General features: G+C 44.1%; 1 protein-coding gene across 29 annotated transcripts in view; it reads left to right on the top strand.

The window, feature by feature from the left end:
* Positions 1 to 13,640, top strand: part of LOC147728754 (sorbin and SH3 domain-containing protein 2-like) — a 643,768-nt gene that overhangs the window by 611,750 nt on the left and 18,378 nt on the right. For all 29 annotated transcript variants that reach the window (XM_086962533.1, XM_086962510.1, XM_086962511.1 and 26 more), the window contains one exon: positions 7,061 to 7,167. In XM_086962533.1, the coding sequence (XP_086818659.1) occupies positions 7,061 to 7,167 (107 nt within the window). The remainder of the gene's footprint in view (positions 1 to 7,060; positions 7,168 to 13,640) is intronic.

Below are 13,640 nucleotides of genomic sequence, written 5' to 3'. Positions count from 1 at the left end.
ATACGCAGTGCCAGGATAGCCTTGCTGGTAATAATAAGCCTTAAAATTACACAACGCAACATAGAAAATAGTGGAGGCAACGATCTAAAATACCACTCCATAAGAAATAATTTTTAATAAATAAATTATTTTGAATTTTAAAATCCAAATATATCTTTTAAGTGTCAAAAGATGCATTCAATTTAAAATTATGTATTATTAAATATTTAACTTTGTGCTTAAAAATAATTAAGTAAAACTTTGAAACTTTTAATAAAAAAGAAAATTATTTAAACTGTGTTTCAAAATGTTTTACTAACAATTAAAATATAAAAGTGACACTGAAGGTAGATTTAAAAAAATATATATTTATTTTAGGGGGCATGGCCAGCAAGATGGCAGACTAGACGTGCCTTGTTTCGGCTCTGCCGGCCTGACTCTAAATCTGACGCCAATCCTGCTTCAAGCGAATTCAACTCACAGACTTCTAATGGGAGATTCTACCTCCTAATCTGCTGGCTTGATGTCACTGAAACAAGAAGAGTACAGAGACACCGTTCATTTGCCTCGATCGGAGTCCCTCAGTCCTTCTTCAAGTTGCTCCGTAGCGGACCGGAAGGCATCGTCCGTTGCAATGTGTGCTGTGGTTAAATCCCGGTGAGGACCGAGGCCTGCAATGATGCCGGAAGAGGACGAGGGTCGCGAGCTGTGGCGTCCAGGTGGTGACTGGATCGGAAGAGGTGCAACTGCTGACTGCCTCGCTCCTTCGCCTAGAGCGTTCTTTGGGACTGGGCTGCGGAGGAGACCGCAGGTGAATGTGTAGGGGAAGGTGCTTCCTTTGCCTCCCTGACCCTACCCCCACTTACTTCTGTACGATACATAGGAGCGCCGGGCTGCACAAACAGAGTGACCAGGGCTGTGAGGTCCCCACGGCTCGAACCAGTACTGAGAAGAAGCCCGAAGCTGTTTATCCTGTATCGTGGCTTTGTTGGAGTGGATCCTCTCCTGTCCATGACAATGCAGATGCTCTAGGAAAGACCCTGAGAAAATATTGAATGGGCCCTTCGCCACATGCAATTGATACTGCAGGACGTTTGTAGGCCAACCTTCTGTGAGACATGGGGGGGGGGAGGGGACTCAAGCATGATGGTCTGGGGGTTAGATCAGTGGCTTCACCCCGATGCCTGAGAGGATGCTGGGAGCAACAAGGGTGACCTGGGTAGGTTGACGGACGAGTGACTTGAGACCGCAACCTTTTGGCTGTTGAGCGGCACTCCCTCTGCACTGGAGATACCCGCAAAAGTCTTATGGATATATTAATGATGTGACAACTTCCACTGTTGATGTAGGACTTCATCTGGAAAGACACACTCTCATAGCTTAACACTGCCTGAAGGGGAAGAAAGGAACGACATGGTCAAAGACAAAGACCCTCAATCTCCCAACCAGGGGAATCTTTATAAATTTACAAAGGTCATGACTCCCCTCTCAGAATTCAGAGGAGCACCGGCCATGCCCAACAATGTTGTAATCCTGCAGGTTATCAGTGCCTCTTGAGAGGCACTCGAGGGAAGCATTGGGGAGGTGCACTCCAAAGTCGCAAATGTTGCAGAACGGGTTACAAACAGCGTAAATAGAATCTCCGACCTTGAGGACACATCCCGACCCTGCGCAAAGATGTCAATGACTTGCAGGGAACAATGATGGAGGTGGCCTGGAGGGTTGATGATGCGAAAAAATACATGAGAAGGAACAACCTGTGCTTTGTGGACTTCCCAGAAGGAGCGGAAGGCGCAGACATGTCAATTATGTCATTTTTTGGGACAGTGGCTGAAGAGCTCACTGCCAGAGGCGCATTTCTCTGCCTGTTTTGTGATACAAAGAGCTCATCGGGCAAAGACGATGAGACCTCCGGTGTGTGCTTTACCAAGGCCTGTGATTGCCCACTTCCTAAACTATCATAATCACAGCACAATCCTCCGGAAGGCCCGGAGACTGGGAGACATCCATTATAAGAACTTGAAAATCATGATGTTTCCGGACTACTCCAGTGAGGTGCAAAACAAAGGCGAAAGCCCCAAAAATGCCCGACATAAGTCATTGCGGCAGAAAGGCGAGAGATACTACCTGAATGACCCCCTGTGTGAAAAACGTCATAGAGTCGACGCATCCCATAAGAGGATGAGGAAGACACCCCTGCCTACTAAAAGTAGATGTTCTCAATCTGGTCACTCCACTGACACAGAGGACTTAAGACATCAGACAGTAACCACAAAAATGACCAGGCATAGGCCAGCCGGAGATTTGAACACACCGGACCCATAGGAGAGAGTGGTCACTTGATATTGGCAGCAATTCACAACATGCAGGGGCCCTCGCTGGGGTCCCCTACACCAGACAAGAGTTGCAGCACAATAGGGGTCGCTGCTAGCTGCCTGGAAACACAGGCCCAGCAAATGCTACTTAAGACTGAATAGCTTTCACTTCTCCCCCCCTTCTATCCAAAGAGCACTTGCTAAGTGCGCATCGAGTACATACATTTCCTCTCCCTTCCTTCCATTCTGTCTTTTCTCCTTTTTCCCCTCTTTATCTCCCCCTTTCTCTTTCTTCACTCTTACCCTCCCTCCATTCCCTTTCTCATTCTTTTTCTTGTCTTTTCTCGTCTTGTTGGACCTTGCTTGTGAGTTCCTTTTGTGAATTGATCACTCTGTGATCATAGTTGGGCCATAGTTTAATAGGGTGGGTGAATAGGTTATGGGAGTGTGGACTACAGATCCCTCGAGTCCAACCTGCACCACAGTTGTCCAGTTGACACAGGGGGAGGCGGGTGGTGTTGGAGGGGGTAGGGGTGGAGGAGGGGAGGTGCTGTTACTGTTTTTCTGTTGGGGACAAAGGGAACAAAGTTCAGGCACATGGCAGACACGTGAGCAACATACGGAGACAGACACTCTCGAGGTGGAAAATGGATTACATACTCAGCTGATATGCACAAATGGGAGGGCGGGAGACCAGCATGACTCTTCTTATTGCGTTCTGACATAGAATGTTAATGGACTGGGTAGCAAAACCAAATGAGGGCTGGTGGCTTCCTACCTCAGGAGAATGAAGACAGATGTGGTGTTCCTTCAAGAAACACACTTGAGAGGTACTAACTGCTTCTTCCTGGGTAGGGTAGCCTATGTTACACTGGCACATGCAGGTTTCACCTTGGGTGCCTGGGGGGTAGCCATACTAGCTAGAAGAACACCACCTTTTCGCATAGATAAAACATATCTAGACCCAAATGAAACATATGCTGCAGTGCAGGGCCATCGTGGACATAGAAGTATCACCCTTATCTCTGTATATGCCCCCCAAAAATACACTGTGGACAAGGTGGTGGGAATACTCCTGGAGGCAAACTCATCTTTGCCTGGTGTGGGAGGCGATTTCAACAACATCCTTGACCCTTCTCTGGACCACTCTGACCCTGTCAGGGTGGCTGCAAGGGAGACACCCCTGGCTTTATTTTAGATACTTTAGGATTGGTAGACTTCTGTCACCACACACACCCGGAAGCGGGGTAAAACTCTTATTTTTCAGGCACCCATAAAGTATTCTCTAGACTAGACTATATACTTGCTCCCATGGAAGCGGCCCACGCAGTGAGGAAGGCACAATACCTAGCGAGGGGCCTTTCAGATCACTCACCTCTCTGTGTCATGTTGGGTATGAGGCGAAATGGGAGGGGGAAGAGTTGGAGTCTAAATGCCAATGACTTCCAAGACAAGACAGTTGCACCCAAACTCCGAGTGGACTCTGAGTTATACTTCGCGGAAAATGAAAAGTCGGTAAGCTCTGCAGTTGTGGTCTGGAAGGCCTATAAGACAGGGCGCAAAACATCTTGGCCCATAAAAAAAGGAGACTTCAAGACATTCTGTCCCTAGAACGTTGCATTCTAGCATTGGAGGTCACCCCCGGAGAAGACGGTAGATCCTATCAACCAACGGATTACTCCTTAATACTTCGTTAGGGGTAGCAGGCGCTAGCTAACGATGAAGTTAAAAAACAGATCCTGGCAATACAACACCGTCTTTATGATGTGGGGAATAAGGCGGGGCAATTACTAGCTTGGCTGGGGAGGAAAAAGAGAGAGGCAAGATGGGTACATGAAATAGTAGGTGGCCAGAGCGAATCCTTCTACAGTGCCCTAGACATAGCTCGAGAATTTTCCCAGTACTATTCACATTTTTATAAAGCACATGCCATTGCAGATGTTGCCCAAATACGCGCCTATCTGGATGAAATTAGCATCCCAACCTTTACGGTTGAGGATAAGGCATTGTTCAAGGAAGATCTCATGCTGGCTGAGATCCAGGGAGCAATAGGCAGATTGACAACAAGGAGAACACCGGGAACAAACAGGCTACTGGCTGAGTTCTTCAAGAGAAATGCTGAACTTCTTAGCCCCATTTAATAAAAATGTATGAAGCGGCTAGAAAAAAGGTGTTCCTGCTGCTAAATCTCAGACTGGCCACTATAGTGGTAATCTATAAACCTGGTAAACCAGCTAGCACACGTAGCTCGTATTGTCTGATTTCGCTCCTAAACATTGAGACGAAGATACTGGCTAAAATACTGACTACATAGCTGGTACAAGTCATCTCCCCCCTAAATCAAACCAGTCTGGCTTCATGCCCAAAAGTTCGACAAGGCATATCCGCCGTGGGCTCCACAATTGTTTAAAACAGTTAAGATATGAGCGGACCCACACATATTCCTATCACTCGATGCTAAGAAAAGCATTTGATGTGGTACACTGACCATATATGATGCAGGTTCTAGAATGGTTTGAGTTGGACCCCGGTTTATAACTTTGTTGTTTTACCGAGATCCCATGGTGAATGTGAGGGTGAATGGCGTGACATCGTCGGACTTCTCCGACAGCGTGAGACTTCTCTATAGAAAGAGGGACGGGGCAGGGCTGTCAACTTTCCCCTTCCTATTTGCTCTAGTGCAGGAACCACTAGCCTGTAGAATACGGACTCATCCCGGCATCACTGGCTTCCATTGGATGCTAGGAGAGACTGATGATGAGCATATCTAGCTGTACGAAGATGACGTCCTACTATATCTCACGCACCAAACGGAGTCCCTGCCGGAAGTGTTTCGGGTTTTTGAAATATGCGGGGCACCATCTGGGCATATAATCAATTGGGACAAATTCTGTCTATATATGACCGGAGACGACTGGGGTGACCCAATGATTCCACCTTGTCTACATCGGGTCCATGACGCCTTTCAGTATCTGAGCATCTATGTAAAACATAATATAGAAAATAGTCTGAATCACAATATCCATAGAGTACTGGCTGACTTCAGCAGAGACATGGAATGCTGAAGGGGCTACCCCTTACGTTGTTGGGAAGGGCCGCCATATACAAAATGATTACTCTGCACAAGCTACTATACTCCCTGCATAACATTTACCACAAAATACCGGATGAGATATTTGCTAAAATAGATACAGAAGTCCGGAATTTACCATGGGGCGGTGGGCACCCAAGGGTAGCACTAAAATACATCAAAGAAATCAGAATAATCGAGGTATTGCTCTCCCAGACGCGCAAGCTTACTATTGGGCAGCTTACTTGGGGGAAGTTAATGACTGGTGTTATGCACCAGGAGACCACCCTACCTACACACTTGAGCGGATGCAATCTCAAATCCATTCCTGGAGGGAGCGGCGACGCAGATTACAATAGAAGATTTGGAAACGAGCATGAAAAAATATAGGATGGGACAAAAAAGAAACACGAGAGACTCTGCTCTGGGAGTGATAGCTCTTTAAGGAAAATGGAAAATTAAAGAGCTTTACTGTGTGGGAAACAATAGGGATCTCCAGGGTTGGAGATGTCCTGGTGGAGGGGACCCTAATCTTGTTTGCCCAATTACAGAGGAAGTACCAAGGGTGAACTGGAATATTAGGCCATTTCCTGGACTTATAAAAAGATTAATACCAATATGCCTGACACTTGACAGAATCTGCTGGATAGATGGGTAAGCGAGGTGGGAGACTTGGATGACACAAACTGGAATTCTGTCCTGAAGTATCCCAGAGAAACTGCAATTAAGGGCGTGCTCCGACTGATACCATATAAGATCCTTCATAGGGTCTGTCTGCACAGAATGGCCTCCGCTGTAAAATAGAACGCAGATCATTTATTCACACATTATGAGAGTGTTCTAGTCTACAGGAATACTGGAAGGGCATACTAGGAGAACTTGTCAAACAACTTAAGGACACCATACCCGTATATCCCAAATATGTAGTCCTGGGCCTGCCGACAGACATAGACCTCCCCACCACCAAACTTCTCTTTGCCAACTTAGGATTAACAGTAGCTAAGAGGGAAGTGGCTAGGAAGTGGGGGTGCCGGAGCTGCCAACCCTTATGGAATGGATAAGGGCAATGGATCTTTATATGGCAGCAGAAAATGTCACATACAGGGTGCAAGGGTGCCCGAGAAAATTTCATACGTTACGGGCCCCATGGGTGGAATACTATGACATAGACTTGGAGACTAATGCATCCGAAATACAGTGTATGTACAACTTCCTGGGCCTCCACTGCCTGTTTGCCTTCAGACCGCAATAAAGGTTGTAGATTACTTTGATGATTCTATATGACCACAAATATGTTGTATTTGCCATCTTGGCTGACCATACTGTTGCTAATTTGTAATTCCCGTTGTGAATAATGTATACACTGTGTCGTATGTCCCCCCCCAAATAAAATACAATATATTAAAATAAATATTAATAATTCTATTTTAAATTATTATCTTTTATTTATTTATTTACTAACCATGTCATTTGATATCTGCCCCTAGTAGTAGTTGTATACTTCACAATGAATACTAACAGAGTGATGTAAGGTTACTGCTAGATGCAGTTGTCCGTTTACATGTGGGTAAATCTACACATATAAATTTGCCTTTGTAAATAGGCCACATAGTTTTCATAGTCTTTCTTTTCTACCCAATTGAATTTTTGCTTGTTGTTTGGTGTAAGTTGTAACACAACTCCTTCTTTTATTAAGATTTCAAGCTCTGTATAACTACAACCCACGGAATGAAGATGAATTGGAGCTGAAAGAGGGTGACGTCATTGATGTTATGGAGAAATGTGATGATGGATGGTTTGTGGGTATGTATTCTCTTTTAGTACATTCATCGAGAGACACGTGGGCTTTATGTTTAACATAACAGTGACCACAGAATGAGGAAAGTTGCTATTCTGAACATATTTATGGAAGAACTCAAAACTTTAAGTAAGAGAGTTGAATGCTCTCAGGGCAATAGCGACTTGTGATCTCTTTTTTTCATATAACTTCACTCTCAACTGCAAAAAAATGTAAAATGGATTTATCTATTCACCTTAATTCCACACTGCATGTAGGAGTAGCTGTTTTTTCTTGATACCTTATGTCATTACTCACTATGTGGTTTTCACCTACTTTTTAAAACATTTTTCCAATCTATTGTTTTATCTTCAGTGTACAACTTCATCCAACATCCACTTATCAATCTAACGCCCATGAGCGTAGGAAACACTATTTAACCCCTTCCCCTCGGGACTAATTCCCCCGCGGCGCGGGGGGAGGGGGCCGGATGCGGCCCTCGGTGCTCGTGACGAGCTCAGCTCGACACGCTGCACAGTGGAAGTGTGCTCATGACGAGCTCAGCTCGTCATGACTCCGCCCACTCAATGGAAAGCCCCGCACAGGAGTGGAATTGTATGTATGGATTACGGAGTTGAATAGGTAAGTAAACATAAAAATAAATAAAACAAATTTCGTTGCGTGCACTGCATTGCATTTGGTGCTGCACTGCATGCAACGAAATTCGTTTTTATTTATTTTTATGTTTACTTACCTGTTAAACTCCGTAATCCATACATTACTACCCCCCACCCTGCCCCTCCCCACGTCACCGTCAGGCCGGTACTCCCACTACCGGCCGCAGCTGGCTACAGCTGAATTGGTATTTCATATGCACAGCATTAACAGTTAGTGCATCCAACGCCTCAACCATGACCAAGATTTGGTAGGGGCCCGACTTTTCGGAGGTTGTTTCCATATAATAGGCTCTATTGAGACCGGTAACATATGAAACTCCATCAGTTCAGGCAAAAATCACTTTTATAACACTTTATACCATTGTATACCTGTACTAGGTTGATGGTCCAATCCTCATACCAATATTTCCTCGAGATCGAAAGTAAGGGGTACACCCAAGTTTTTAGCAATTTCTATGCGTTTTATTTTGAATCTTTCATTAAAACGAGAGAACTGAAGAGAAAGGTTAATACAAAATATACAAGGTTAATACAAAATAGGTGTCAAATATTACTTTAAAAAAAGGCAATACAAAAGATACCTCTGGCAGAATGGCATACAGAATTCTTCCCTTATATCTTCTCATTTTGAAAGTGGAAATTGACCTGTATTAGATTTAGGAGTGTATGAAAAATATTAGCAGGTTGCGATGGTGCAGGGGCCTACAGCAGTGAAGGGAGATGGTTTGGATGGTCTTTATAAACATGCACAAGACCTAATCCCACATCTTCTTTCTTTCAGCACAAAGATGGTGCTTATATTTTGTGGTAACTGGCAATTTATGTAGATTGAGATGACATCCGTTTGCCCTGTTGTTGGCACTTCAAGAATATATTAGGCTAACGAACGTACAGCTCTTCCTATGCAGAGAAAAGGGTTCCAAAATGATTTCTTTAGACTAGAGTCAATTTCAGGTGTGGAGATTCTCTTTACACCACCCAAAACTAAAGTTAGAGCTTTATATCAGGTTATAATTCAGGTTATTGGGATGGTGTTGGAAATGTTTTTAAGCAAGGCTTGTCCAACTCCATGGAGAATCTACTCTGTAACATAAATCAAATTTTATTTCCCATAGACAATATTGACTTACTTGAGTTATTCTTCTACTGTCCTGTATTGGACTGGTGGAAAGACAAGGCTTCTGTAGCAATTAAAGTCTTATACTCTGAATAACAAAGATTGGTGTGTGAATAGTTGTAACTAACTCTTGAGGTACTTTTGGCTTAGAACTGCTGACTTCCTGCTGGAATCCAGAGGTCCTACCACAGTAAGTCTCACCAAATCTTTGTGAACTGGGCTCTTAGTGCTTACAGCATTTGGAACAACTGAAAAATTTGCTTTCGAGAAAGTATGTATGCAGAAATTTGACCGTATGAACATAGGGCGAGAATGTGTTGAAAAAATAGATTTGGTCTCTTCCTTATTGTCAGGCTCAAGTGATGCCAAACACATCCTTGATAAGAGGTGGGCTCTAATAGAAGATCTCAGTCTCAGTGGCCTTTGACTGGACTGTAAAAGACAAGACCATAAAGTGTGGCAATCAGAAAAGGATTGAAAATGTCCACATCACTTACATACATACAACACCTATTTTCCAAAAATCATCACAGGTGAAGCTCGCTGTTCTGTGTGGTTTCCTAACATTTTCACATGTAGAGTATCAAGAGGTGAAACAAAAAATCTGCAATGTTTTTCTTTTTATGCAATACCATATTTTCTGATAGGCCGTTATCCTGATGACGCTGCAATGACCCATGAGAGTGGTACACAGATCTCCCTTTCCTTAATCTGGAGAAGTTCACAATTTCAATCTTTCTTCCTATGCTTTTCACCGTATGACAGACTGTTTCAGTTAGGCAAGAACAGTTTACAGTTGCAGGCATAGGTTTTGAGTTGGGAGAGTTTCTGGTGAAGGGCATTCTGAAGAAGAGGCAATCCTCATGACTGGTGCAAGATACAAGTGTATAAGGCCACCAGACGATGACCGTGAAACGAACTATCCTGCCCAGTGTGGTGAGAGAGTTTGGGCACCACAATGGCTCAGCATGAATTGGCACTTTGTTGCAAGCATTTTATCTGTAGGTGCACAAATTCAAGCATGGCCTTCAGTGTTTGTTCCTTATAAATAAGGGCCGCTCTTTTCCTTTTTATTACTGACTTTTACAGATAAATACAGACAGAAAAACGTTGTTTTCTTGTTTTCCTGTCTGTATTTATTTTTAAATGTGGATAAAAACGGAAATTATTTTTTGGAGTGATACTAAATTACTGTCAGGCCAATAGCTTGACAAGGGAGAGGGATAAAAAAAGGAGTTTTAGTAATGAGGTTTAAATAGCAGCAGATATGCACCAGGCTAACACTAAAATGTTCATGTGTTCATGTAAGTGTATTGGTTTATTATATGTGGGTGTTCATGTCATTGAAACCTGTCAGCCAAGCAACCCCTTCCATGTTCATGACGAGCTCAGCTCGTCATGAGGCACAGTGGAGCTGTCGTCATGACCACACCCATTAACATTGACCTTCAGCACAGGAGAAGATCCTCTCAAGCAGCCAAGGTGTTAAGAGCATACACTAATTGTTTAAATAACTGTGGAAATATACTAGTTTCTGCTTCATTTTTTCACAAACCCCAAAATAAATAGGGATAAGTACAGATAAAATTAGCAAAAAATAAATATGGATAAATACAAACAGAAATGTCAAAAAAATAAATACCATAAAACCGGGAGCCCTACTTTTAAATATGTGAAATGAGTATTGTTATGTGCACTTGCCATCACAATCACTGTCCAGTTTCTTGGGTACTAGTGCCCATCACAAGCAAGCTCGATCAGTTCTGTATATACAGAAATATAAATTGTCATGTGCCTCTATGGTAAATACAGAATTCCCGGTGCTGGAAGAACAGCTGCTTCTTTCTAGCTCTCTGTTATGGAAGCTCCGCCATTCATTGACCATCAAAGTAAAGAAAGCATGGCTAATGTATGGGAGCATTTGTTGCTACCATGAATGAGGAAAAATGGCAAAATGCCACTGGCTAATGTTTAATAGATTTCAGTCCTCAACTTCAAGTGCTCTCTAGTGCACACATATACCTCCAACAACATTCTCTCCCAAATGTATCTTTAAAAAAAAACTGTATTCGCTGCCATAATCACAACAGACCGAGGAGGGGTGCCTATATTGGATCCTAAGACGACCGTAAGTCCCTCATTACTAGTCGTCATAGTTAATTTTGGTCATTTTTCTAATTGCATTGGGATCAGAATTATAGGTTTTGCAGCAATTACTGTATCCCCTGTATTTTTCCACAGTATATTTTGCAGGTCAAAGCTGCTAAAATATACCTGGTAAAATGCTTGTTACGTTTAAAGACATATAGCATTTGGAGTGAAAAGCACAAAATCCACTTGTCATTCTCCATTTTCAATGGGGAAATACGTAATTTGAGATACTTATTGTATTTTCTAAACTCTGCACCACAGGGTATCGAATTTCACATGGTGAGATAACTAACTCATCCGGGCCACTCATTATGAGGGTCTAGGCTAGTACAGTTTGAAATGTGATGAATATAGAATGAACAGACAGCTGCTAGTGTGTTTTTATAGCATAGCTGTTAAATTAGTGACCATGTTATTTTGGGTTGTATCTTCCCTTGGAGAGTGGTATAAGGCAGCCAAGTAGACTCCGCCTGATGAGATCATGTTTAATTCTTCAAGATATAGCCATCTTTCACAAAACATGATTGCCTAAATGCATAGCTAGGGCAGACTTTGTTTGCATGAGTAGTAGGTCAGCATAGCTAGGGCAGACTTTGAGTAGTAGGTCAGCATATCTCTGAGTAGCTTTTTCTTTTTTGCTATTTGAGACCTCTGTATAAAATGTATCTGCCTCACCCACCAGCAGCTTTTAGCTGTCTATGTGCAGAAGACCTTTTGTGAACCGTATCAAAAACGTACTGTGGTTTTATAATTGCCCATTGCTTACAATTGTTTTGTTTTATTGCGACTCATTTGCTTTATTCTTATTCTTCTGTTTGTCCCTGCCCAGGCACATATCCTCACTCCTCACATTCACAGACCAACTTTTTTTCTTTTTCTTTCAGCACTCTGAGAGAGTGTATTTGTTTTGTCGCTCTCCCCCTATTGTGCTCCTCCCCGCAAACACCACCCCTCCCATGCACTCCGCCCCCTTCAAGCCTATCAATTGCTTTCCCCACCCCTCCCTGGCTTTTTTTTTTTTGTAAGACCTCTATTGCAAAGTTGTGCATATACACAGCAGTGTGCCTACAACCCTGTGAAGGGCCGGCTGCTACCAATTCAACAGCAAGCAATTTGAAGCACACATCCAATGGCATCAGGCGAGTACACACAAAATATGCAGAGGACATCGAAAGTCAGCATTCCATGCTAATCCCTTCTTCCGCAGTCTTATCCCGCACATCATATATCGGTCTTATTTTATGAGGTTTATAACCAACAACACCAACCCCCAACCCCCCAGCCCAAACAAACCCGGTTCCTGGTCACAGTAAGAGTCCACAGTATTAATGTAGAATGTTAAAGCAATACAGAAGGTACGTAAAGTCCAGCAAGTAGTTGAGCAGGCCATGCAACCCCCAAATCCAAAACCCTGCATGTGCCACCAGCCACTGGGCATTTATAGTAAAGCCTACACATCAAGACCGCCCCTCCCCAAAGGATCACCCACACCAAGAGAGAAAGAACATCCCACATCAGGCACAGTCGTAGCGCAACCATACAGTCAGGTAATCACTCAAAGATTCCCCCACCCGTCAACAGACCCCCGCTATCACCACCGGAACTGTCATCATCAGCCAGGGAAAGCATATATGCGGTATATGGAGCCCAAATGTCACGTGGATGCGATTTCGCCGGCAGACTCTCAGCATAGCAAGTCAACTGATCTCTGCAATAGGCCATATCTCTCACCCACAGTTGAACATCAGGTGCCCGCCTTCGTCCCCACACCATAGCCACTCTCCGTTTAGCAAGCTGTAATGCCAAGACCATCAAACGCCGCTCCTTAGCCGGCACTCCACAGGCGTATATCCAACGCGACCGCAACGGCCGTCATCCTAGTCAATGCCTCAGTCACCGCCTCCCAGAAGGCATACACTCGTGTACAACCCCAAGCCAGATGTACAAAGTCCGCATAATCCTCTCCACACCGGACACATTGAGCAGACTCGCGAAGACCATACCTAACTAGCTGCACTGGCGTATAATACCATTGATGTAGAAATTTAAAATGTAGAAGGCGAAAGTTGCCGTTGGCCACGTACCCCCCAGTCATGGAGCAGCATTCAGTCCATTCATCATCATTCAATGGTTCTGGCAGGCACCTATCCCATCTGGCCCTAGCCAGCACAGCACCCCCCCCCCTCATCCTCCTGTGCAGCTCGGTACAATCTAGAGAGCAATTTAACTCTATCCGTCGTGGTGTAGAGTAACTGCAAGGCCCCTAGCACCAAGGGTTCCTCCGGATACGTAGGATACAAGGAGTGTATGGCCGCCCGGAGTCTGACGTAAATGAATGTAGACATGACCACATTCGTGGATCGCTCCGTCACATTCTGCAACGAGAGGAACGTGGCCCCCGAGAAGAGATCTCCCATAGTGTGTAGTCCAGCGCCCTGTAGGACCTGCAGACCACCGATTTCGCCCGACACCGAGATCTCGGAGTGATATAATAGCGGCATACTAGGAGCATATAACGGCAACCTGTTCGCTCTCCTGCCAAGCTCTCGCCACG

Source organism: Lissotriton vulgaris, chromosome 3_1, assembly GCF_964263255.1.
Source record: "Lissotriton vulgaris chromosome 3_1, aLisVul1.2, whole genome shotgun sequence".
Lineage (NCBI taxonomy): Eukaryota > Metazoa > Chordata > Amphibia > Caudata > Salamandridae > Lissotriton > Lissotriton vulgaris.
The sequence above is the reverse complement of the archived record's forward strand: the minus strand, read 5'-3'. Positions and strand labels throughout refer to the sequence as shown.